General features: G+C 37.8%; 1 protein-coding gene across 2 annotated transcripts; it reads right to left on the bottom strand.

Annotated features, from left to right (window-relative positions):
- Positions 1-138: 138 nt before the first annotated feature.
- Positions 139-22,898, bottom strand: mmut (methylmalonyl CoA mutase). Of its 2 annotated transcripts, none has more exons than XM_066677992.1 (13): positions 22,760-22,898; positions 20,912-21,415; positions 20,010-20,377; positions 19,368-19,525; positions 19,064-19,235; positions 18,107-18,355; positions 17,485-17,596; positions 13,718-13,833; positions 8,090-8,205; positions 7,248-7,379; positions 4,417-4,564; positions 3,144-3,311; positions 139-899 (listed from the first exon to the last, which is right to left on the bottom strand). In XM_066677992.1, the coding sequence occupies exons 2-13, from the start codon at positions 21,321-21,323 to the stop codon at positions 771-773; spliced, it is 2,280 nt and encodes a 759-aa protein (XP_066534089.1). In that variant the 5' UTR covers positions 21,324-21,415; positions 22,760-22,898; the 3' UTR covers positions 139-770. The 2 variants fall into 2 exon arrangements, with proteins under 2 accessions (XP_066534089.1, XP_066534090.1); XM_066677993.1 differs by having other exon boundaries at positions 20,912-21,360; positions 22,760-22,894.
- Positions 22,899-24,565: the final 1,667 nt, after the last annotated feature.

The raw sequence follows: 24,565 nt of genomic DNA, 5'->3' as shown, positions 1-24,565 counted from the left end.
GCAATTAAAAATATATGGCCTAATATGATTTTTCCCTTTTAGAATACAGATAGATGTGTTGCCTGAAGACTAAAAGCCCATAGGTATTAACTGATACAGAGAAAGAAACACATGTGAATCACTTCAAATTAACAGGAGATGAAGTAACTTTACACTTTATTGCCAGATTCATGTTCTTGCAAAAGAAAAATACAGTAATCACATATTTCAACATCTCTACGTCTCCACTGATTTTATGTGGCAGGAAAAGCATATGTGCCAAAAATGTTAAAGATCTCAGAAACCCAGAAACATCCATAAGGCACAGCTGTTGCACAAAACACACTGCAGAGGGAGAGCAAAGTTACACTTGCAATTTACAATAGAGAATTATGTAATGCTTTTAAACTGAACCCTTGGTTGTGCATATAGAACAATGATCAAAGAATGAACATCATGTAAGAAATAGAGTAGACAGACCTATAGTGTTATAATGAGAAAAAATGTGAAGAGTCCAAAGATATACAATTTATCTGATTTTTGTAACAGACAAATGGATTTGTTAGATTATGGAAAAGGACACACTGAACAAAGCAGAAAATATGAGTGACCTCTATGTCCTGTGCATTTAACTTAATGAAAAATTATAATCACTGATAAATCACAATTTTTATTATATTATCTGGTTTTCCCAATCCTTACATTTTAAAATCTTGTTCCAAGATAAATCCATATCTCATGAAAATCCAAAGACTGTCACGAAAACTTCCTTTAATTTTTCAATCTCTCAGCTACATAGCTTGTCGATTCTTTTCCAGACTCTTCTCAATGCTGTCTAGAACCTCTACGGCTGCTTGAGGGATTCTTGTGCCAGGACCAAAGATACAGCAAACTCCACTCTGGTACAGAAACTCATAGTCCTGCAAAATTAAAAGATAAAAACTTTTGATTTTTTGCTTTGCAATTGTGTATATTACATCTGAAATTAACAGATTACTTCCACGTTTGAGGCTGTTTATATCGGTGGGTGAGCCATGTTAGGAATCACAGCCTTTTTTAAACAACATTTCAAATTACTGGTCAGCTATCGGAGCACCCAGAGGAAACCCACACGGACACAGGGATCATTAGCTCATGTAAAACAAAAATAAATAAACACTGCTGATGCAGGCTGCAAGTGTACAAGTGTTAATGCAATAGCAATTCACCTTGAATTTATGACAATCTCCAAAACAATGTTTTAGAAAAAAAAAAAATAACAGACTTGAAACACTACTGCATCTGACATACTAATGACTAAAATGGCAAATAAATCTCTTATTTTTAATTTTTTCCATGGTTCGTACACCTTTTTTCAGCTTGTTGAATACTAATATAACAGACAGCCGTAGATGACAGTTGTTACAGTAGTAGTCTTTATAACTTGCAATAAAAAGTTAGTGCACGTTTATGTGTTTGATGCATTTAACCTCATTCATTCAATGGATGGAGAACTCCACAAAAACTGTTGTGTAGAAGTCAGTGAGTTAATGCACCAACGTTAAGACACAAAACTGGACAGAGCAAGGCTCCAGAGGACTGAGGCTGAGAGGTATTTGGTAACTGTACATTTGATCTGCCTCACCCAAGGGCACATCTGATACACAGTAAGCAAACAGGCATCAGGATAGTGAGCTATGTATTTGCATGTCTATTCTAATTACAACAACCTTCACTTATTACAGTTCACACTCACTGTTCTATCTTAATGACAGCAATAAGTGCACCTTAAAATTAGCATAATTTTTCAGTGACAAATGTTTCTATAAGTGTTATTTAAATGTGAGACTAATGGCTTATTAATTATATATGCGACTGCTGTGACATTTTGACTAAATGTGTGGAATCAATAAACCATTGTACTCCATCTGTAAGAACGAAGGAGAATTCAGTATGTTACTTGCTGCCATAGATATAAAGAGCAATCTTTTTTTTTTTTTAACACAAAACAGTAGACTGGGTTTACAGGAACTCGATAGCAGTTCTTAGTATGTCAAGTGCACAATCAGGGCTTCGGTGTTCTGTAGAAATGCTGCTTTTTTACAGCTTATCCACAGACCTATAATCCTCAAGAGGGCAATCTTTTGTGTGAGCATTTGTGTCATTCAGAGAGATGACTGTCACACACTTTTTAAAGAAGACAGCATTTATGAATGTATTCTACAGTGTAGCAGGATACAATCATCAGCATTTAAATACTGATTAATCATACAGAATCACTATGTGTTTTTGCTGCATTACAATAAATAAAGTAGACAAAATGAAATCTTGAAACAATTTAAAAACTGTAGGTACAAATGCCAGGCCTGCAGGTGGCATTATCACCAGAAACGCAAGACAGGCTTGACATTGGTAGAGGTCATGAGGTGGGAGATGGATCGTAGGTGATAAGAACTTCTCAGCCTTTAATGCAGTCTACGTGCCCTGCTCTCGTAGGAGAAACATGATAAAAGAGAAACCCTCCCATGGTAAAGGAGATGCCTTGTGTAATTTCCAGCATCTGGACAAAGAAACAGACTATCAAGAGATTTTATTTGTAACTATTTAAAAGCAAACCACAGTATTGCTCAAGACACAGAAACCTGAGCAGCTGATCACTCTCCAAGAACATTTTAGGACTGAAATGAAGTTTTCAAAAGGCCACCTGCAGCCTGTGAGTTGAGGTGATCCGTTTCTCTCTTCTGAATAAAGATTCAAACAAAGATTTCATATCTCAAAGACTAGACAGACTCCTTTGTAGTTTGGAATCTAACAAAATTTTAAATAATTAATTACACAATAGCTGTGATGTCGATTAATTTTTATTATTACTATTGTGTCCTTTATATCTGATTCTTGTCTTTCAGGTGGTACCTTTTGAAACCAAATCTTTTTGTGTGTATGCAAAGATATAAAACTGAGTGTTTTCTTTCAATAACAGCCAGAGGCCACAATCATATTAGCTGATTGTGGAATGCACTGCCACACATGTTAATGCTTACATTTATGTGGTAAAATGTGATTAAGATGTGATAAAATCAGTGGGATGTGATCTGTGAGCTGATTCTGCTTCATGATTAAAGTCTGGAGTTAATCTGAAACTAATGCTTTTCCTAAGAATATAGTCGAGGCGGAGGGGGCTTTACCTGTGGGGGTATAACACCTCCGCAGATGACCAGGATGTCTGGGCGGTTAAGGTTACGCAGCTCCTTGATGAGCTCAGGGACGAGAGTCTTGTGTCCAGCTGCCAGTGTGCTGACCCCCACGCAGTGCACATCTGCATCCACTGCCTGCTGAGCCACTTCTGTTGGGGTCTGTCACCACAGAAACATCAGTCAATACATGAAAACACACACACACAAAGATTGATAAGTCACAATAATTTTTCTAGTTCTGTCACAGAGACACAAATCTGGCCCCATTATATACCTTCAGTATCAGATGGTCAGAATCCTACAGCTCATCTCCTCCTAATGGAGACACTACCTTATTCATGACATTTTGACATTTTACTGTCAAAATGATGACAGAACGGCTGGTTCCTCATTATGTTAAGATTAGAAGCTGAAATTACAGCATTACAGTAATAAGAGAAACACAGGTGTCCTTAAAGGTCTGCTGACATTTCACTGAAGCGTCTCATAATTAGCCTCTTATCTGAGCAAGGATGTGAAGAGCTCACAGAACTGAAAAGGCTGAAAAAAACTAAGTCTGTTTCAAAGAAAAAGCCACTTAGCACTTTTATACATAAAATGTTTTCATTACATTTTTATGGAAAAAAACATGATAGATATTGAACACCAGATTTAAGTGTGCATGTAGAACCCCACAGAGACCCAGCCTCCATCTTGTACTTTTCATTAAGAACCAACTACCATCAGCACTGTATCACTAAGCCCTTTGGGCCCCCTTTTTTCAGACTCTGCAGAGAACAGTATTGACAATATACTATTTCAAGGTTTACGAATATATTGAAAGATAAAAATGCCTGCATTCTTTAAACAAGCCTTTAAACAACTCCATGATCAGAAGGACTAACTGATGAAGAGCCACCGTATAGATATCTAAATACAAAAATGTCAAGCAATCCTATAACATGCAAAAAGTGAAAAGTCACATGCTATAAATTAGCTTCATTTTGTTATTTTAATAAGCATATCAACAGGCAACAATTTACAACAAAAAAAAATCTGTCTAAATCCACAGCTCCAGTGCTAGCATGCGTGCTGAATCATTTACTGCTGAATCAGTTACTTTTAAGATTTCAGATGCTGTCTGAGTTGAAAAAATATCAAATCTATAACCCATGACTGCTTGTTGTGCTCTAATGTTGAGGATGCTGCAAAAGGTAGATGTCAATACAGTTTTGTAACTTTTGAGGCAGCTGACAGAGATTCAGATTTACATGAATCAACCCACCTGGAAAAGTGGTCCAATATCCACATCAAATCCCAAATCTGCGAATCCTGTGGCAATGACTTTGGCCCCTCTGTCATGTCCATCCTGGCCCATTTTGGCCACCAGCAGACGTGGATTCCTGCCCTCATGCTTCTTGAACTGCCCAACTCTGAATAACAGACACACACCACTTCTGAGTACAGGCAGAGTTCCCCAAGTGTCTTTAAAAGCACTTCAAAGCTGTGAACCACTCTGGCATTCGTGAAGGTGTTTGTGCAGGCAGAGCCGGACTCTGCCTTATATGCTCACTACACATGTTGTATACGTTAATTTGTGTTGTATACACAAATTAACGAAGGTCCCCTTGTCTCAAGTTAGGTAGAGTTTGTGTATAATCAAAAGAAGAAGAGAACCTATCCTTTAGGAAATGAAAAGAGGAAAAAAAAAAGACACCATGAGACTAGCAATGAGGTAAACCAGTGACTGTTCTTCTCAAGGTTGGATTGTTAATAATTAATAGTCTACGTACATATCACCAGCAATATATTTAGAGGTGGTGTGCACTGTGCAGCTGCTCTCCACCTCCTTAAAAGCCTCGCAGTGCCACAGTGTCATGAACTAAACATTGAAGCTGAAAAGTGAACATATACTGATGTTTTATACTGAGTACTCCTTAAACTTCCTCAACTTCCTCAAACACACCTGTGCAGTCTAAAAAATGCTTACTATTTCAGTTCCACCTTAAATGCTGCTGCTATAGTCAAACAATCACACTAACACCGGCATATTTGAATTTTTCGTTAAGAACCTTAAATAGTGAAACAGTTACAGACACCTCAGACAAAATCTGCAAACTGGAGAAAAACAGCTATGTTTGCTTCTTTTTCTTCTATTCCACCTTTAGGACTGCATCTGTTACAGAATCAGACAAATGCTGACTTGGATGCTGGAGGGCTGATCACAAAGATAATTATGTTAAAATTGTTATATTGTTATAACATATTGTTAAATTGTTTTATATGTAATTAATTATTGGTTGTTTATTCTTAAGCCAAAAAACGAGGGAGAGTACTAATGAAGGGTCAGGGGCAACTGTCAAAAAAAAATGGTCATATTTTGGCTCAGAGTTCAAAACTTTACTTAGGGCCCCAGGAAAATCTGGACCGGCTCTGTGTGCTGGTGGCTCCTCTTCTTCTTGCTCTGGGTCCAACTCAGTGTCGAACATGTTGGTGTCGGGTTGGACAATGCCTCTGTTTTCTGTCATTTTCACGTGTGCTCAGCTTAAACATGGGCTGGGTGGGGCGTGACCAGCAACGCTTATTTGCATAAAAGGGACAGAGCCCTTAAACGGCTAATTCAATAAACGGCTGATGCAGAGAAACTAGTGCATGCTTTTATAACTTCACGTCTAGACTACTGCAATGCGCTCCTGGCAGGGAGCTCGTGCAAAGCGTTACACAAGCTTCAGTTAGTTCAAAATGCAGCAGCCAGGGTGCTCACTAGAGCTAGAAAATTTGAACATATCACCCCAGTTCTCTCGTCCCTACACTGGCTACCTGTAAAATTTCACATTGACTATAAAATACTCCTCTTAGCTTATAAACCTCTAAATGGTTTAGGCCCGCAGTATCTTACTGAACTTCTCATACCTTATCGCTCGTCACGTACACTGAGTTCACAGGATGCCCATCTACTCTTTGTTCCTCGCATTAAGAAAAACACTGCAGGAGGAAGAGCCTTTTCTCACAAAGCTCCTCAACTCTGGAATAGCCTTCCGGTTACTGTTCGGGGCTCAGACACACTCTCAATCTTTAAATCTAGACTAAAAACCTACCTTTTCAAACAAGCTTTTGGTTAATCACTCACCTTCAGGTTACTCCTTCTATATTGGTGTTCGGGCTGGTTTTCATATTATCACTGTTCTGTATTAATCCTGTCATATCACCATAGCTACAGCATTCTTAGTTAGCTTTGTAGTAACCGCCAACACGCTGTCTGTCACTGGGTTCTCTTGCCTGACCAGTGGAAGCTTTTTTCGCAGGACAAATTTCCCCGTTCTTTACCATGACCCTACTAACCTCTATTTTTATTTGTTCCCTTTGTCTGGCTTTCTTTCTCCTGTCTCTCTCTCATGCTTTGAGATGTCCTGCTGCTCTCCAGGTGTTGCCCTGATCCAGCCCGTGTCCTGTACAAGATCCTGGCCTTGTCTCATCTACACTATCATGCTTGGCCATGCTGTTTTATCTCAGATTAACTCTGCACCTAATTTTAACTCACACTGAATCCCTGATCACCTCCTCCTTCATCAGACTCATACATCAATAATATCATCATCCTCACCATTTTCATTTCTGCTTCTCCATCATCACTAATATACTACATTTATATTACTATAACCCCTTCATCGGTCATTTCACTTTTACTTCTGTTCTCTGTTGTGTCTCCGGTGTCGACCCAAGGAGGATGGGTTCCCCGTATGAGTCTTGGTTCCTTCCAAGGTTTCTTCCTCGTGTGCTGAGGGAGATTTTCCTTGCCACTGTTGCCCCTGGCTTGCTCATAGGAGGCTTGGACCCGGATCTCTGTAAAGCTGCTTTGTGACGACTTTTTGTTGTGAAAAGCGCTATATAAATAAAATTTGATTGATTGATTGATTGATAATTCTGAAAGGGATCTCTTAATGTGAGAGTGGTTTTGTGCACAGAACTTTATGAACATGTTTTGTATAGCCCATAGACCTATTCTAACTTGTTTAAAAAGAGGTATAAGGTGTCCCCTTTAAAGCAGATCCCCCAGTCGATTTCATAAGCTCTCAGCGAGGGAAATACATGTGATGGTTGTGTCTGAACTCTTACCTGCTGTTTGCAAGGGTAATTTCTTCATGCTCTCCAAACTCACTACGGTACGCTCCGCTAACCATGCGCGTGCTGGCCTTGTGCTCACCAAAAACAGACTTCATTGCCTCTGTGATCTCCCCCACTGAACACCTGAAAAGTAAAGAATTTACTACAAATACTGAGTAATAATTAAATGTTGAGAACAATTACAGGTCATATGTAGTGCTAAATCGCCCTTTTAGCATTTGATTTAACTATTGTATAGCAATGATATTAGTCTGCTATTATGTATTTAATTTCATCATGAAATTAAATGTATAATAGCAGTCTAATTTCATAAAATGTACTATTATTATCATCATCATCATCTTTTCCACTTTTCCATTTCAGGGTCGCAGTTACTATTATTATCATTTATTATATTATACAATTTTAAATATTATATTTAAACCAAGTCACAGACCAATGCGCATTTAAGAACACACTTGCTCTAAAATGACAAAAATATACAGGATTTTCTTTCTGCAAAAAGACTGCATACACAACGACAGCTTAAACAAACCTTCAACAGATTTTTTTCTGCTTGTTTCAGTGGGTGACAAAGAAACTGGGGAATGTCTGTTTATATTATGTGCAAGAAGTAATCTTGGGTTAAATTTTTTCATAATGGTGGGTTTTCTGACTTCACTGCAGTTTAGGTATTTCCAGAATATGTAAAGCATTACACACTCCGGCTGATAGTGAGTCTATTATGAAAGGCCATTATTATATCCATAGGGCTGCTTTTAAAGCTGTACATGTATTTTGATATAAGGGCTTTAAGGGATTGTCATAAATTATCTTAACTGAAGCTGACTGACCGTGCTTTTGCAGCCTCCACAGCCAATTCCAGTAGGTTGCCTTCCCTGGTACGAGCACACTGCTCTATAGCGGCCAGGCACCTCTTAACTGCAGCATCATCTCGGCTCTGTCTCACCTGCAAACCAAGCACAAAGCAAACTCAACAGCCATTTTTCACTTTAAATGTGGGAATTACATGATTTCACTTGAACCCAAAAATCAAAAGTTATGACTTCTTGTTTAGCTCATAAAATACCAAAAAAGCAGTCTGTACCACCAACTATGTGCTTTAAATTTTGCTTTGCTGCATTAATAGAAGTGTTCCATACTGCCTGAACCAGACGACTAATACAACTGCTGTAGTAAATAATTCAGTTGCACTAATTTAACGCTCTGAAGAGCTGCATTGTGACCAAGAAGTCTCAGTGAAGGGTTTTTAACAGGGAATTCAACCCAAGTTCTCAGTTTTATGTAAATGTATATGAATATATTGTGTCCTTACAAAACAAACACAGCATTTAGGTACATAAGGTGATCAAAAATATATACAGACTTCTAAGTTCTAACCACATCTTATTTGAAATGTCCCTTAAAGGATCACAACAAAAACAAGGGGCACAGAACTGTGACTAATTTCATAAAAGGTACTATTATTACTATTTATTATATTATTCAGTTTCTTTATAATTATTTAAATTTAAAACGGGTCACAGACCAATGCTCATTTAAAAGCACACTTGCTCACTTTCTTTCTGCAAATAGACTGTATACACAATGACAGCTTAAAGTAACAAACCCTCAAAAGATTTTTTTTCCTGCTTGTTTCAGTGGGTGATAAAGAAACTGGGCAATATTTGTTATAAAATAAGTAAGAACTACAACTAATCTTGGGTTACATTTTTTCATAATTGTGGGTTTTCTGACTTCACTGCAGTTCATGTAGTGTACTGCCTAAAAGTTTTTTTCCTCAGCTAATAAAAATAGATCTTCTTATACTAACAGAATGCCACCAGAGAGGAACAAATGTGTGGCTCAGACAACCAAAGCCAACAATATACACATACAGGCAAAGAACTACAGCTGAGAAAACCAAAAGGAGTTCAGAAGGGAAATTAGTTCTCTAGTCTTTATCTACAGAAGCCACCCCAGCATTCTCTGTGTGTGTCACAAAATCCCTATAGTTCAGGAATAAATGTACTGAAAGCTTTTCTGACAGCAGTAACCATATCAAAGACTTTATATGCTTCTGAAATGTTGTATGAGATGTGAAAAACTGATTGAACGGTCTTCAGTGGAATTCCCCATCAAAACAACACCAGACTCTCCTTTTTGAAAAATACTTTGAATCAAAACAGGACTAGTTTGGCTCTGAATTTGAACCCTTTGAAGAATTTCACACACTCTAAAGAAATACAGAACACATGAAGCAGTGGTTTGTGTCTGTGAGAAGATATACCCCTCTAATGAAAAACTCTGTGGACATTACAAGAACTGTTACTGAGGTGTGTAAAGCCTCTGAGAGGAAACAAAAATAGTAAGACAAGGCATCCACATGTTTCTAATACCATCAGGTGGACTTTGGTGACCTTCTGTATCAGACCAAATGTCTAGTCCAAGGCAAAATGTTAAGTGACCTTCACAAAAATGCAAGAAATTAGCTATTGCCCAGGGCACACTCCAGACATACGGACATTGTTGTTGTGAATAAGATACATGTGACTGTAAAATTACAAACCGCAGGAAAACATCTTATAGACGGTATCAGAATCCCTGAAAACCCTCAGGAATTACCACAGCAGAAAGTTGCATGCTGAATTAAATTTTAAGCAAATAAATATACGTTATCACACACCCAAACCTGAGCCACACCCAAACCAGGAGAATGAAAACTCCCTCTGCTGCACCTGGTGCCTATATCCATAACAATGTACTTATTTTATTATTTTACTTTATATTTACATAGAAATGTATTAGTTCTTAATACATTTTTCTATATTTGTGCTTACATATTGGGTATACAAACACTCAGCACATACATGTGTGTATCTAAAGATGCAATCTTCTTTAACATCTGTCCTATGTAACCATATTTAACCAAAACAAAAAATATATATATATAAATAAAATAAATGGACAGAAGTTTGACCTAGTTGTCTGCACTTGAAATCAGAAAGCGTAAATGTGCGATAATTCTGCATTTTCAAAACACATAATCATTTCAGAAGTGTTGCAGCTGCAGCCATCAAAATGTGCTCAATCAAATCCCACAGATCTCATTGCATTTATGGGTCTACTGTCAACACAATTATTTAATCCAGACATAACAAAAGTGCACCTGTCTGTGTCAAAGCACATCACATTTTAAGAGTTACCTTTAAAAAAAATATTTAGAACCTAATTCCACATAAAGGCATCGGGGCCCAGTTTCCCCAAAACATTTTAGTGTTAAGATCATCGTAACTGGGAGAGTTAGTGTTCAATGTGATGCTCACTCTACCACTTAAGATTCTTCTTTGTTCTAAGATAATTTTGGGAAACTCAGCCCAGTACGCACACTATAACATCAAACTCAAAATAACACATACAAAATGTGCAGGAAAATGATGTATATTATACAGTAATATTTAATATTCTTGTGATATATTACTTCACATTATGTCACAACATGATTTTTGAAGAAAATCACGATTATTGCCACTACATTAAAAGACCAAGGACATGTTTCATTACACAGAGAGCCTGATTAATTTACTAAAATCACATACTACATCAGTACTTGTAGCACTACAGCAAAACCAGCAATTTCAACAAAAAGCAGTTGGAAAAGCATTACCATTTTCCACATTTCACAAATATTTTCTACACTAGGGCAATACATATATCATTAATGAAAAAAATAACTTGATACTGATGTTTTAAAAGCAGTCACTGCTATGTTGGGAGTGAGAACTGAAAGATAATTAAGAGGAATGGGTTCATTTTAAAACAGCTTACAAAACCATATGGAATATATGTACATATTAAATTCCCAAGTCATGCGCATTTGTATGATTTAATGAGATTTTGATTTCAAGAAAGCAACTGTGGGCATCCTGCTACCGAATATACAGAATATAGAGTATATACACCATAAAGAATATACACCTACTTCCAGAGTTCGCCTACTAACGCAAGAGCATGTTCATTTAAGTCTGGTCTGCTTAACCCTACTGCACAAAACATTACTATGTAACAGCCCCATCTCCTGTTCAACAGCCAAAGACAGAGTTGCACATGTTGAAAAGCTACTAAAAAACTAAACAATGATACCACACACATATCTTTTTTGCAATGTACCACACAAAAAAGATACATTGTGGTACACTGTACAGTTTTGCATTCAGAAACATGAATATGGTGCACCCCTTGCCATCACAGATATTTAACTGCAAATACACAGCTTGTATAATCCCCATATATTATAAAGCACTACCACATAAGTCAGCATTTCCCCTGCCAAATGTCAGTTAGTGGTATAAAGGAGGAGTGGGAGCTATGCTGTGTAATCTCAAGAGGAGTGATGAAGCTTCTTACAGTAATTTTAAGATGAAATTTAAATAATATTTTGATCCAGAACTAATCAGCTTACATCAGTAACCTAATACAATCAAGTCCTCACAACAATGTTCAAACATCTACTTTAAAACATTCCCAGAAATGTAGAGGCAGTTATTGTAACAGAAGAAGGACAAAGCCCCTTTTAATACTTCTAAGAGGCCAGAGATATTTCACCATTGCACAAGTCATGTGAGTGTGACATAAAGAGGCACAATCTATCATTGTTAACTTTTAAATCCTCAAAGTGCCTTGAAACCTCAATTATGCATTTGAAGCCTCCTGACTGACTGAAGTTCCCCGGTCATAGGGGTCCATGAGTGCCGTTCCACGCAAAGCACAGTGATCTGCGAGTTAAGTAACATTACAGGGCCCTCTGGGCAAACTGGGTCAAAAGAGACTAGCACTGCAAGTAATTTTGAAATCTGAGGATTTGTTGGAGTTTTTGATTAGTTTTCTCTTTAACTACAGAGAGAGGACAATATATTCAATGAAGGGGGGGGTGCAGATTATATCTGAAATTTATATAGAACAATGTCTCTTTTTTTAGGTGAAAAACTTACCAAAACATACAGTATAACGGATTTCAAATCATGGCTTATATTCAAAGACAGCTAAGGAATGAATGAATTCATTCATTCATTATCTGTAACCGCTTATCCAATTCAGGGTCGCGGTGGGTCCAGAGCCTACCTGGAATCATTGGGCGCAAGGCAGGAATACACCCTGGAGGGGGCGCCAGTCCTTCACAGGGCAACACACACTCTCACACACTCACACCTACCTACACTTGAGTCACCAATCCACCTACCAACGTGTGTTTTTGGACTGTGGGAGGAAACCAGAGCACCCGGAGGAAACCCACTGCCTCGGATTAGCTGATCAACAAATACAGCTAACCTTGTACACACTGTAAAAAAAGACTGCCTCGGATTAGCTGATCAACAAATACAGCTAACCTTGTACACACTGAAAAATGGGGCCAGTTTAATACGCATCTTATAATGATAATGATGATAATGATAATAATGATAATAATAATAATGATAATACCTTACACAGCACCTTTCACAAACCCAAGGTCACTTTACAATGGAGAGCAAATAAAAGAGGGTAGAGTTTTCCAGAGAACGTGGGCAGCAAAACTAAAAGACATGCTACCCATCGTGTAGAGCTTGAATCTAGGAATATCTAGAAGACCAGAATCTGAGGACCTTAGCTTGCGTGATGGGGTGTAGGGGCTTAGTAAATCATACAGGTAAGCAGGTGCATGACCGTGCAGGGCTTTAAAGGTTAACAGCAGGATTTTGTAACGAACATGCTGAGAGACTGGCAGCCAATGCATCTGATGAAGAATGGGGATGATATGGGCAGACTTCTTTGAATGTACTGAGATTCTAGCAGCAGAATTTTGTAGGTATTATAACATGTAAAAAGTTTTAGCAGGTAGGCCATAGAAGAGAGAATTGCAGGATCTTGTGTCTTGTATAATCTCAATAGAAGATGCTCTTAAGCACCTGCCAATGAACCTAAATATAAATATCCCAGCATTGGGATGTGAAACAGTGGAACTGCATGGATGAAGCAACATTGTTTTGGGATGTGTCGGAATGTCATTTCTAATACAGAACTAATCATCCAACATCAGCACATGGACTCGTGTTCATGTGGCCATCAGATCACCACAGAATTGTTCTAACATATAGTGGAAATACTTGAGAGTCTCAAAACATTTACTCACAAATAGGAACATAATTTAGTAAATCTTTTAGATCTTTTAAAATATAATAATCAGTATCTTAATGAACTGTTGGGGAGTTTATTTTGCCCATCTTTCTGTGAGGAACCTCATAGTTCAAATTACACTATTACTTCATTAGTTATTTCAGTACTTAAATATGTTCCCTTACTCAAACAGTAATGCACATCACTATTGTGGAAAAGGTGACAGAGTTCATTTCACACATTGGATTATCATGGATGTGATAACCTTCAGCATTCTCCTCTCTCTACTCACACAAATTCATTATCATCAACTCCATGAGGACACTGACCTTCTGGAGCTTCTCAATCTGCTTATTGCGGACAATGGTGTTGTCAATAGCCAGGACTTCCACAGTTTCTTCATTCTCCAGACGATACTTGTTGACCCCAACAATGACCTCAGAGCCTTACAAAGGAATAAACATAATAAACTTTGGATAAGCAGGTGAGGGCAGTTCAGAAAAGGCGTGGCACCTCTTTAACGTACTGATATAAGTGGCATATTACTTTGACCTATAGCACATAACTGATATTAAATTGACATCTTTTTTTCCCTTTCAAAATGCTTTCAAGAATTATATATGTTCTCATACATTAGACCTAGTTATTTCTCTGTATAATCTTTAGTAATTATTTTAGACATAGAAAAAAGTTCCAGGGGCACACATATTTCTGTGATAAGACTCTTTGGTGGTACTTGGAGGTTTTGGTTTGATAATGAGTGGTGCTTGGTATAAATTGCAAGAACCACTAACAGACAATTTTAGAAAGATCACTTTCAGAACTGTGAAACCGATGATCTGTGATGTGGAATAATGCAAGCATATGTAGCAGAACATAAAAGTACTTCAGGAAACCATAAGTAGCGGTCCTCAAGTCAGACATATAAACAGGAGCACTGCTTTGAAACTAATACAAAATGAATCTTTTTAAAAGCTTAATATGTTAAGTACAAGGCCAGGTTATATTTTCCATATGGATATAACAGCCCAACATTTATCAGTCATTATTGTTTTCCAGTTAACAAGCCAATACCAACGTGACAATATATGGAGAATTCGGGGAGTTAAAATCTATCTACCTCTATCTCTGCAGTTTACACAGGTTGTGTAGAGAGACACTGCTAATGACCAAAGCACTGCAGGTGGCCGTGTCCTTTCCAGCAAATACATGAGCATTCACTGTTTTTCTCAGTACAGTCTCTCTCTCTAATGTGAGCAATGAAAGGGAATTAATGCTGGTTCTTGATCTATGAAAGACTCCTTCGATCTTCCCCAAAACACTCTCACTGCTTCAAAGCTTCTAAAGGCATCATTCAGTCACAGGCCATGGCCTAAAGAAGTTGCTGATAGACAGTCCGGAGATGAAACCACATCTGTGCAGAGAGCTTGGTTCACAATCCCTAAATGAGTATTGGTTGTATACAATAAAGGTCACATACATTTTATATATATATATATATATTGGATATTGGATCGAATATAGAACACCAAACTCCCTGTGGGTATGACAAAATGAAAATATTTGCCAGATATTCAAATACACTGAAATTTATATATATATACACTGAAATACACTGAAAATTATATATATATATATATATATATATATATATATATATAAATTTCAGTGTATTTGAGTATCTGGAGCTCCTGCCAACCCCCAAACTTTGAAATAAAACAACTCGGTCAGTCTGAAAACATGGGATAAAATGTGAGCTGTTCTGATTTTCCTGCATATTACGTAGATAGCAGGCACTTCAAAGTTCTCTCCCATCCTCACTTCAGTCACTCCAATCAAAGACTTTACTAGGATTAATCGATTGTGTGAGCATTTGGATTATTTGGGTGGGCAAATATTTTCATTTTGTCATACCCACAGGGAGTTTGGTGTTCTATATTCGATCCAATAGGATGTGAGTAGGGGTGGGTATGCACACCCCTGCTTCTAATCACAGCACTGGACCTGCTTTTATGTGAGATGCAAAAATGTGGTTAAACTGAGCAACACCAACAACAAGTACAGAAATAAGTGGAACGATTAAATATGGTGAAAACATGAATGAAGATCAAACAGAACAATGCAAAAGTGAATAAAACCTGCTCCTTGCAAGTCACTCCACATGTTAATTCTCAACAGGGGCTGAAATCTCTCTGCCCACCTCATAGACTGACTAGACCAGCTTTCACGTCTTTATGGCAGCAGCGCTGATAAACAGGATTCTTCTGTTTCCTGCTGTTAAACATTAACTTTGTTTAATGATGAAACAGCTTCTCTTCTCATCTGACAAACTGCTTTTCCAATCAAACAAATTAGAGCTGCCGAACCATTAAAATAATTAACTGGGAATGGCACATTACTCTGAGTAGACTACTGCAGTTAATTGCATATGCCTGATTTGAAGAGATATGTTTTTGCATTTAGAAATCAAGGCATTTTGTTACAACACTATGAGCAAACAATATACCCACCATCAAAACACATTCATTCATTCATTGGCTGTAACCGTTTATCCAGCTCAGGGTCACAGTGGGGCCAGATCCAAGCCAAAATCACTGGACGCAAAACACATGCCAGAGGGGGTGCCAGTTCTTCACAGGGCAATGCTCACTCACACGCTTACACCTATGGACACTTGAGTCACCAATCCACCTACCTATGCGTGTTTTTGGACTGTGGGAGGAATCCAGAGCACCCAGAGTAAACCCACTCAAACACAGAGAGAACACATCAAACTCCACACAGACACTCACCTGGTGCTGCGCTCGAACCCACAACCCCAGTTCCCTGTAGTTGTATGACAGCAACACTACCTGCAGTGCTACCGTGCCACCAAACAAAACACGTGATTAGTTTTTATGTAAATATAGTTTACATAATGAATGACTCACTAATTAACTTTAGAATGTATATACTAACTTAGAATTAAATTTTTTTATCTTTAGTTTTCATTATTAATATAATATTTTTATTTAAATTTTAATTATTTTTTGTAGCGATAATGTTCCTGAGATTGCCAGCATCATCCCTTTTTGGCTTGAAAATGACACTTTAGATTTTAAAAATACTATGGGCAAAAAAAAAAAAAAAACAGTTGGAAATTCTTTTATCAAAAGAATCAGCAGCAGATCTGACTTAAAAGCTGTATTTGAATGAGAGATGAATAAGGTATATATCTGGCTTACAATTGTCGCCAAGTTTGCCACACAATCTAAACACAAATGTTTACATAATGTCCACTCTACTATAACAGTGCTAACAAGCCAAAAAATAATGTGGGTGTGTATGTGGATAGCAGCCTTAGGAGCAGGTATAAATATAGAGAGCTTGTGTTCCACCCCACTAAATGATTCATGGCCTCTTGAGCATATGAGTGCACCTGTGTGACATTGGCCTGAGCATCCGCTCATCTGTGAATAAGTTCTCAATCATTTATAGCCAATATAGACTCCTACAGCTCTAGAGTTGACTTTGATTTGAATTCAGAGCATAAATTCTATTGCTGATATGCGTCCAGCTGCAACAAGCAAAAGACATTTCTGTCTCCAGGCTGACTACTCTTTGCAGGAAATTTTATTTGGAATTTCTTTAAAACTTTGAAATATGTATTACCAATTATCAGTACCTCTCTCTCTAACATACCATAGACACACACACACACACACACAGACAAATAGCTCCTCTTTCATCTCCTATTTGGAGTGGCATCGTAGCATTAATTTTCTCTATCAAAGCTTGTGTCCGATGCTAAAGTACTGTATTGTATTCTAATTATATAAAATGTTTTATTTTTGAGCAAATAAACTCTCAATAAACGTACTGCTAAATAACTGATAAATTGATTTTTAAATTTAATTTTCTCGAGTGCATAACATGTTTGCAGAGTACTGTATATTTTCATTAATATTTGAAATGTGAAATTTTCATTGTTATTGTTTCATTAAAAAAAAAAAAAAAACATGGTTTCACTGTACTGAAAATGTCTTTATGTCTGAGAACACATGGATCAAATAAACATTATTGACTGCTTGTTGCCTTGTTTGTCCTCACCACATACCTGAATCAATGCGAGCTTGTCTGCGTGCAGCACACTCCTCTATGCGCAGTTTGGGGATACCCTCAGCGACAGCTCGAGCCATCCCTCCCATCTCCTCAATCTCATTGATGAACTGATCAAAGATACAAACATCATATTAAGAATTTGCTCTAAAGAAATGTAGAGTAGGGGATGCACAGAAATGAAAATTTTTGTCAGAAACTGAACAAAATGAGAACCACTGCATAAATTAAATAGGCTAAATGTATTTTTATCTAAGTCTTCAATGTATTAAAACTGCTATTTAAAAATTTAGCTAGCTCTGAAGCTAAGGAGTAAAGCTACACTCTGGTTCCCTTCCACGGCCAGGAACTTGAAAAAGGTAACAGTGTCATTAAAAACGTCATTATTCGGTTTAAATATTCAGTCGAATACTGAGAGTGTTTTTTATTAGCCATTTTCGGCCGAATAATTTCAGTTCCCAAATATTTGATGCATTCCTAATATACAGTAGAAGAAATGAGATATAAACCTTCCAAATGTCAACCAAATTTGCACTGCATATTTCTGCATTTATCCTGCGTTATTCACAAAAGTATATTTATATTTTAATAAACCATGAAGCCTTCTTGGCTTTCCTTACCTTGAGGGCTGCATTGTACACATCATTAGTGAGTGCCTCCATCATGTAGGAGCCGCCCCATGGGTCAGCTACTTTAGGGATTCCGGACTCCTCCTGGATGATGATCTGTGTGTTGCGGGCAATGCGGGCGCTCTTCACTGTGGGCAGACCCAGTGCCTCATCAAATGAGTTTGTGTGCAGAGACTGAGTGCCCCCAAAAACTGCAGCCATGGCCTCAATCACAGTCCGGATAACATTGTTGTATGGGTCCTGTGGTTAATCAAATCAAAAGCATGCATAAACACTGCAAAACGGATGCCTTGACAATCTTAAATCTTGTCAACATATCCAATATTTCTCCTGGAGATTTTGCTCATTTTAAAATATCTGCTTAAAATAATAAAAACAAATATAAGGTGTTTTTATGCTAGAATTTATGACAAACAGATATGGTCAGGTACTTATGGTTTAAGTACCTGAAACAAATAACGTTTTTTATTTTTCCAGAAAAGTAAATATTTTGGAGAGGATCTGCCCGGATATGTTGAAAAAAAGGAGTTCAAAATTAATTTTTGTTTGAAAAAAACCTAATTTGAAAATAAAAAAAGAAGTGAACATTAAAACAGATTTTCTAATGGCTGAATATGTTGTAAGGGTTTGACTGGAGTGCCAACAGTGGAGTGAAGTTATATGCTTTAACACATTAAATACACCATGGTGCCATTGTCTTTACTTTTAACTCAGTTGTGAAGGCTGAACATGAACAGCAATCCAGGAATGTGTCACTCATGGATATTTTGACAGGATAGCATGATATTAGGATAGTATGGGACAAAATGACAATGTCCATCCAAACAGTGGGTTGCCTTGGACAACGCAGAGGGACATGTCGTGCAGTAAATGCTGCTACTTAGCCTGAGAAATGCCAAATTTACTTAAATGGACAACAATAAATCTAGGCAGTCTGCAGTAACACACCTGCTCAGTCAGAGACCATCCTGAAGTCTGACAGTGAGTCCTTAACAGGAGAGACTTAGAGTTTTTTGGCTGAAACTTCTCTTTAATCAGAGTAGACCACAGACGCCGTGCTGCTCTCATCTTTGCAATCTCCATGTAAAAGTTCATCCCAATGCCCCAGAAGAAAGATAATCTACAGGCCAAGGTCACAATGGGGTCATAATACGTTAATTTAAAAAATGAGAAATTTAGTTACAACACCATTTCAAAACTACAGCACTTTTGGATTTAACATGCAGATGAAAATGCTTCCATCAAAACCAACCTGGGTGCAAACTCATCAATGGTGAGGCCAGCCTTTAGACCAGTTCTGCAGTACTCCAGTCCATTAGCAATTGTGTAGGCCAGTTCCAAAATGGCATCAGCTCCAGCCTCTTGTATGTGGTAGCCACTGATTGAGATGGAGTTAAACTTAGGCATGTTCTGCAGATAAAAACACCACAGTCAGTTGAGGAAAATGTCATCTAATAAAGCGACAGTGATTTCAGGTTTGTGGTTAGGTATATAATTTTAGACAATGACTACTGGACTGATTAAAGTGCTTTTAAACATGTACATGTTTTTTTCTCATATAAGCCAACTAGGCTTTTCAGTTACTGAAATACTTTTGCAGTTACTGCAGTTATTTTCCTCAGAACATACAATTTCATCAGTTGAATTCAGGCAACCTGAAGTAAATTTAATTAAAAATGCTTTTAAAAAATAACAAATGTGCACTGATGCTACAGCAGTAGTTGTAGCAGCAGTAAGTTATGTTTGTGAGGCAACAGATTAAGAACCAGTCAATTAGGCAACTAATTTATATCTCAGATTATTTGTGTCTTAAATATATACTAGATTATTAAAATCTTATGATTGTAATAGGCCTATTTATAATATTACAAGAACTTGATTCTTGAGTTCATACCTTGGATGTGTAGGCAAATATATCAGCAATGGCATGCATGGAGGGCTCTGGAGGGAAGATGTATGTGTTTCGGACCATAAATTCTTTCAGGATATCATTCTGGATGGTTCCAGTAAGTTTGGCTTTGTCCACGCCCTGCTCTTCCCCCGTCACTATAAACATGGCCAGGATAGGAATCACTGCCCCGTTCATGGTCATGGACACAGACATTTTCTCCAGTGGAATGCCATCAAACAGCATCTTCACGTCCTCCACTGTGTCAATTGCCACACCTGCCATGCCCACATCACCGTGCACTCTGGGATTGTCTGAGTCATAACCTCTGTGTGTGGGAAGGTCAAAGGCTACTGAAAGCCCTTGCTGGCCCGCTGTAAAAGAGAGAGAGAGAGAGTCACAGGACTTAAACGAATGTAGAAAATTTCTAGAAATCAGAAACTGCTTTAAATTTATATAATATCAAGTCATATAATATAATATTGAGTCATGGGACTCAACATCTATGCAGGACAAGCCATCAAACATGTCTACATCAGATAAAAAATAATTAAAGCTTTCTTCTTTAAAAGACAGGAGACAAGCCAACTTCACTTGGTTCGTGTCTGCAGGTATTTCTATTCATTTTTCAAGACAACTTAAATGGAGAGCGACACTTTTTGCACAGCTGTTATGAATATATTGTACTTAAGCTTTTTGACAGGAAATTAAATGAAGGATGGTACTGTACAAACTGAAGCTAAGCATTATTGAGTGTAAGTACAATAGTGTGCAATACATACTGATTTATTTCCCTGTGGAGGTTTGTGGGCACTTTTCTTCAGTGCTTTCACTACATATATGATAAATGTGACATTCAGAGATATCCGTGTATACATGTTGGTAATGATTCTCTTTGTATCTCCTACCTTTAATATTATCTCTATAGAACTTGTTGCTCTCTTCCACTGTGCTGAAGCCAGCGTACTGTCTGATAGTCCAGGGTCTGAATGTGTACATGGTGGGGTAGGGCCCTCTAGTGTATGGGAAGACACCAGGCAGTTCATCAGGAGCATTAGCTGTGTCTACCTGAGTATAAACAGGCTTGATGGAGATGCCCTCTGGAGTGTGCCAGATCAAGTCCTCAGGGTTCTTTCCTTTGAGCTGCTTCTTGGCCACACTTGCCCAGGCTTCATGTAGCTTCACCTCATCCCTGTTTGTGGAGGTTGTGTAAAAGAGTCTGGACCGGCACTGCTGATCCAGAAGTGGACAGATAGATCCAGACACTCCCAGGAGTTTTCTAGCCACCAGAGATGAGCATGTCTTTCCTGCAGTCAACATGCTGCCAGACACAATGACTCAGCTGCTCATGGGACACCTGAGGATACAAATGTCTGAAACTTTTGACTTTGACGTTTGTTTTTCTCCCCCTGCTGGAAAAGCATGCACACAGTTTTTACAAACTGAGCACACAATGCATGTTATAAATGGAATGTATTATAAGTATTGTGCTCTGGCGCAGCTGCACATAAGGCTTAGGTCACCATGCCCAATACCAAGTGTCGGCTAGTGGGGTATAAGGCCCTCAAATGTTGGGCTATGGAGCAGTGAAACTGTGTTCTCAGTAACGATGGAGCTCTTTGGGACAAGTTGGTGCAATGCAAAGTAATGTTCTGGTCTAAGCTTTCAGAGAGGCAACAGGTGGATTTATCATTTTTTGATACGCTTCATCTTAGAGGAAATGCTAAACTTAGAAATTACTTAGAATTTTGGATCAATACAGTGCTATTTTATATTGCAAGCAGGTGTCCATTTATGGAGGTATAATAAGTAAATATATATATATATAAATATATAATGAGGTGTTAAAGTTTGCTATATGGTTAAATCTATGTCTGATCATTAATTAAATCACGTTTTGTTATAAATTATATAACTTCCAAACAAATAAATAAATAAAATTTCCCCTAATGTCCTAAAAGTGGCCTATCTTTAACTCTACACCACGTCAGTTTAATTCAGTACACAGAGATAGATAGAAAAGTTACAAGTATACGGGGCTTTGGTTTAATTGGAGCCTTCAATTTATGACGTGAGAAACAGTGTCTCTTTAAATCCATCCATTTAAACTTGTCTTTGGAACACTGCCGTTTAAAGCCGAACTGCTCAGCCGTGACACCGACTACTTATTTCACCAATGTTCCGGCCGGGTATTTTTTTTTTTAACATATAGACAACACCACACGGACATGTTAATTATGCAGAAAACTGCATTTTCTTTGTGGGGGCTCTTTAAGGTATCAACACTTAACAAACGGCAAGCGAAGAATCCATTGTATCAGTGTTGTTATATTACGATATTTTAGGTTTATACATGCAGTCATATACAGTCAACAAAGTATAACTGTCTGCAAACTTACTGCAGACACACAACTGCAAATAAATAAATAAAAGTTATTGCAATCCAGAGAAGCAGGCTAAACTGAAATTGTCTTGATATTCCAATTCTCCATTCCACCTTAAACTGTAGCAGGATTACACTCCAGTGACTCTGGCGTAGATACGAAATACTGCACCATTTAAGGTGGACCGCAGAATTCAAATAACGAAGGAAATTTCAGCTTCGTAAGGATACATTTCTGTAATTATTAAAGCTTCGTTTCATCGAGACGATACGCATATGTTAGTTTCGTAAGCCTACAGGTGACCTCTCTCAGTACAGAGCTCATAAGCGACTGTTAAAACTGTGATAAAACCGTAAGTAAAACGGTGCTGACCTTGTGTGTTTCTCTTACTGCACAGCAGACGGACGGCGGTGAAGCTTTTGAGCCAATCCCGTTCAGCAGCATATTGTGTTTGACCAATCAGATAGAGCATAGAGAAGCAGGGTCGACTAATCAGAGGCTTCTACATGCAACCCAGCTCCTCCGCTTTTGTGCACCTTCTTACAGGAAATTTGAGCTGATACAAAAGGTTCCGTTTGTGTGCATGCATTGGGTGCTGTATTTCAAATTTCTCCATAGTCCCTACATAGCGCACAACTTCGATCATGGAATTGTGGTTTCTCCAATTACTATTTGCACATAATTATTAGAGAGAGAGAGAGTGTAATACAGATATTATTTATTATATTATAAGATAAATTTAAGATTTATTATATTATAATATACAGATACTGCCAGATAGTAAACATACAATTCAAGGTAGCTTTGTTTGTTTTTATTTTTTATTTGGTGCTTCAAAGTACACTGCATAGAGAGTATGAAGCCATTTTCTAATCAACCATTTTTCAGTTCCAGCAGGTGGCGGTGCGTCTTGTTTTACTTTAGGTTTTATGGGTTTGTGCTTTACAGACAAAACAGTATTTTACTGTACGATGCTGTGCTATACTTATAGGTGAATAAAAGCAAGTGAGAGGCCGAGGGGATACATATATACAGATCAGTCATAACATTATGATCACCTTCTTGTTTCTACACCCACTGTCCATTCTCTCAGCTCCATTGACCCGGCAGGAACACTTCATAGTTCTAGTTACAGACAGATTGCAATACATCTCTTGCTCTGCAAACTTTGTTTGTTCCCCTTCACCCAACAAGGTATGTGTGTCTAACAGAGTATCATCTAACATCAGTGTCACTGCAGCAATGAGAATGATCCGCCACCCAAATCATACCTGCTCTGTGTTGGTTACGACCATTAAAGAACAGGGTGATAGTGAGTAAACAAAATGTGAAGAGCAAGTGATGAGAGTGCAGTTTGTAATTATAGAACTACAAAGTGCTCCTGTCTGGCCAGTTGATCTGAGAGAAGGGACCATGAGCATATAAACAAGGAGGTGGTCATAAATTTATGGTTAATCGGTTTGTGTATATATATATATATATATATATATATATATATATAACAGAAGTAAAGCTATTCAGGGTAGACTGATAGATGATTAATTGCACAGAAAGTAGAACGTGAAACTAGATTACAGTGTTGCTGATAGGAATATAAATATTATTTGCTCACATAAATGCAAGTTTTCAGCTTGATGTAAAAACACTGGTTCTATAAATCTAAGTCATAAGGCCAGCTTTAAGAAGAGCTGAATGCCATTAAATGGTACCTCACCATTTATGAGAGAAGTACATGCAGAGTAAAGCAAAAGTATACTCAAACATACACAAACCTTTTTTTAAGACTTGCAGTGGGTCTGGAGTCTACCCAGAATCATTGTGCGCAAGGCAGGAACACACCCTGGGTAGGATGCCAGTCCATCGCAGGGCATTACATCAGATTTTGCATAGCCAGAAGAGGAGGAGGAAACACGAAGACATGGGAAGAGCACATCAAACTCCTCACAGACAGTGACCCAAGGCAAGAACTGAATTCATTATCCCTAGGCAATGCCACTCTGTGCCACATACCTGTACTAACACTGTGCCACACAGATTTAACACTATTTTACCATTTTCAATGTTCAGAATAAAATAGATGTGTAAATTCACAAGTCATTTTTGATAGCAGTGATTTGGCACAGCTAAAACTATAAGGCAGTATCACAGTATCTTTTTTATACACTTTGGGAAATTTTG

Source organism: Hoplias malabaricus, chromosome 7, assembly GCF_029633855.1.
Source record: "Hoplias malabaricus isolate fHopMal1 chromosome 7, fHopMal1.hap1, whole genome shotgun sequence".
Taxonomy (NCBI): Eukaryota; Metazoa; Chordata; class Actinopteri; order Characiformes; family Erythrinidae; genus Hoplias; species Hoplias malabaricus.
Note: the sequence above shows the minus strand (reverse complement) of the source record. Positions and strands in the feature narration are given on the sequence as shown.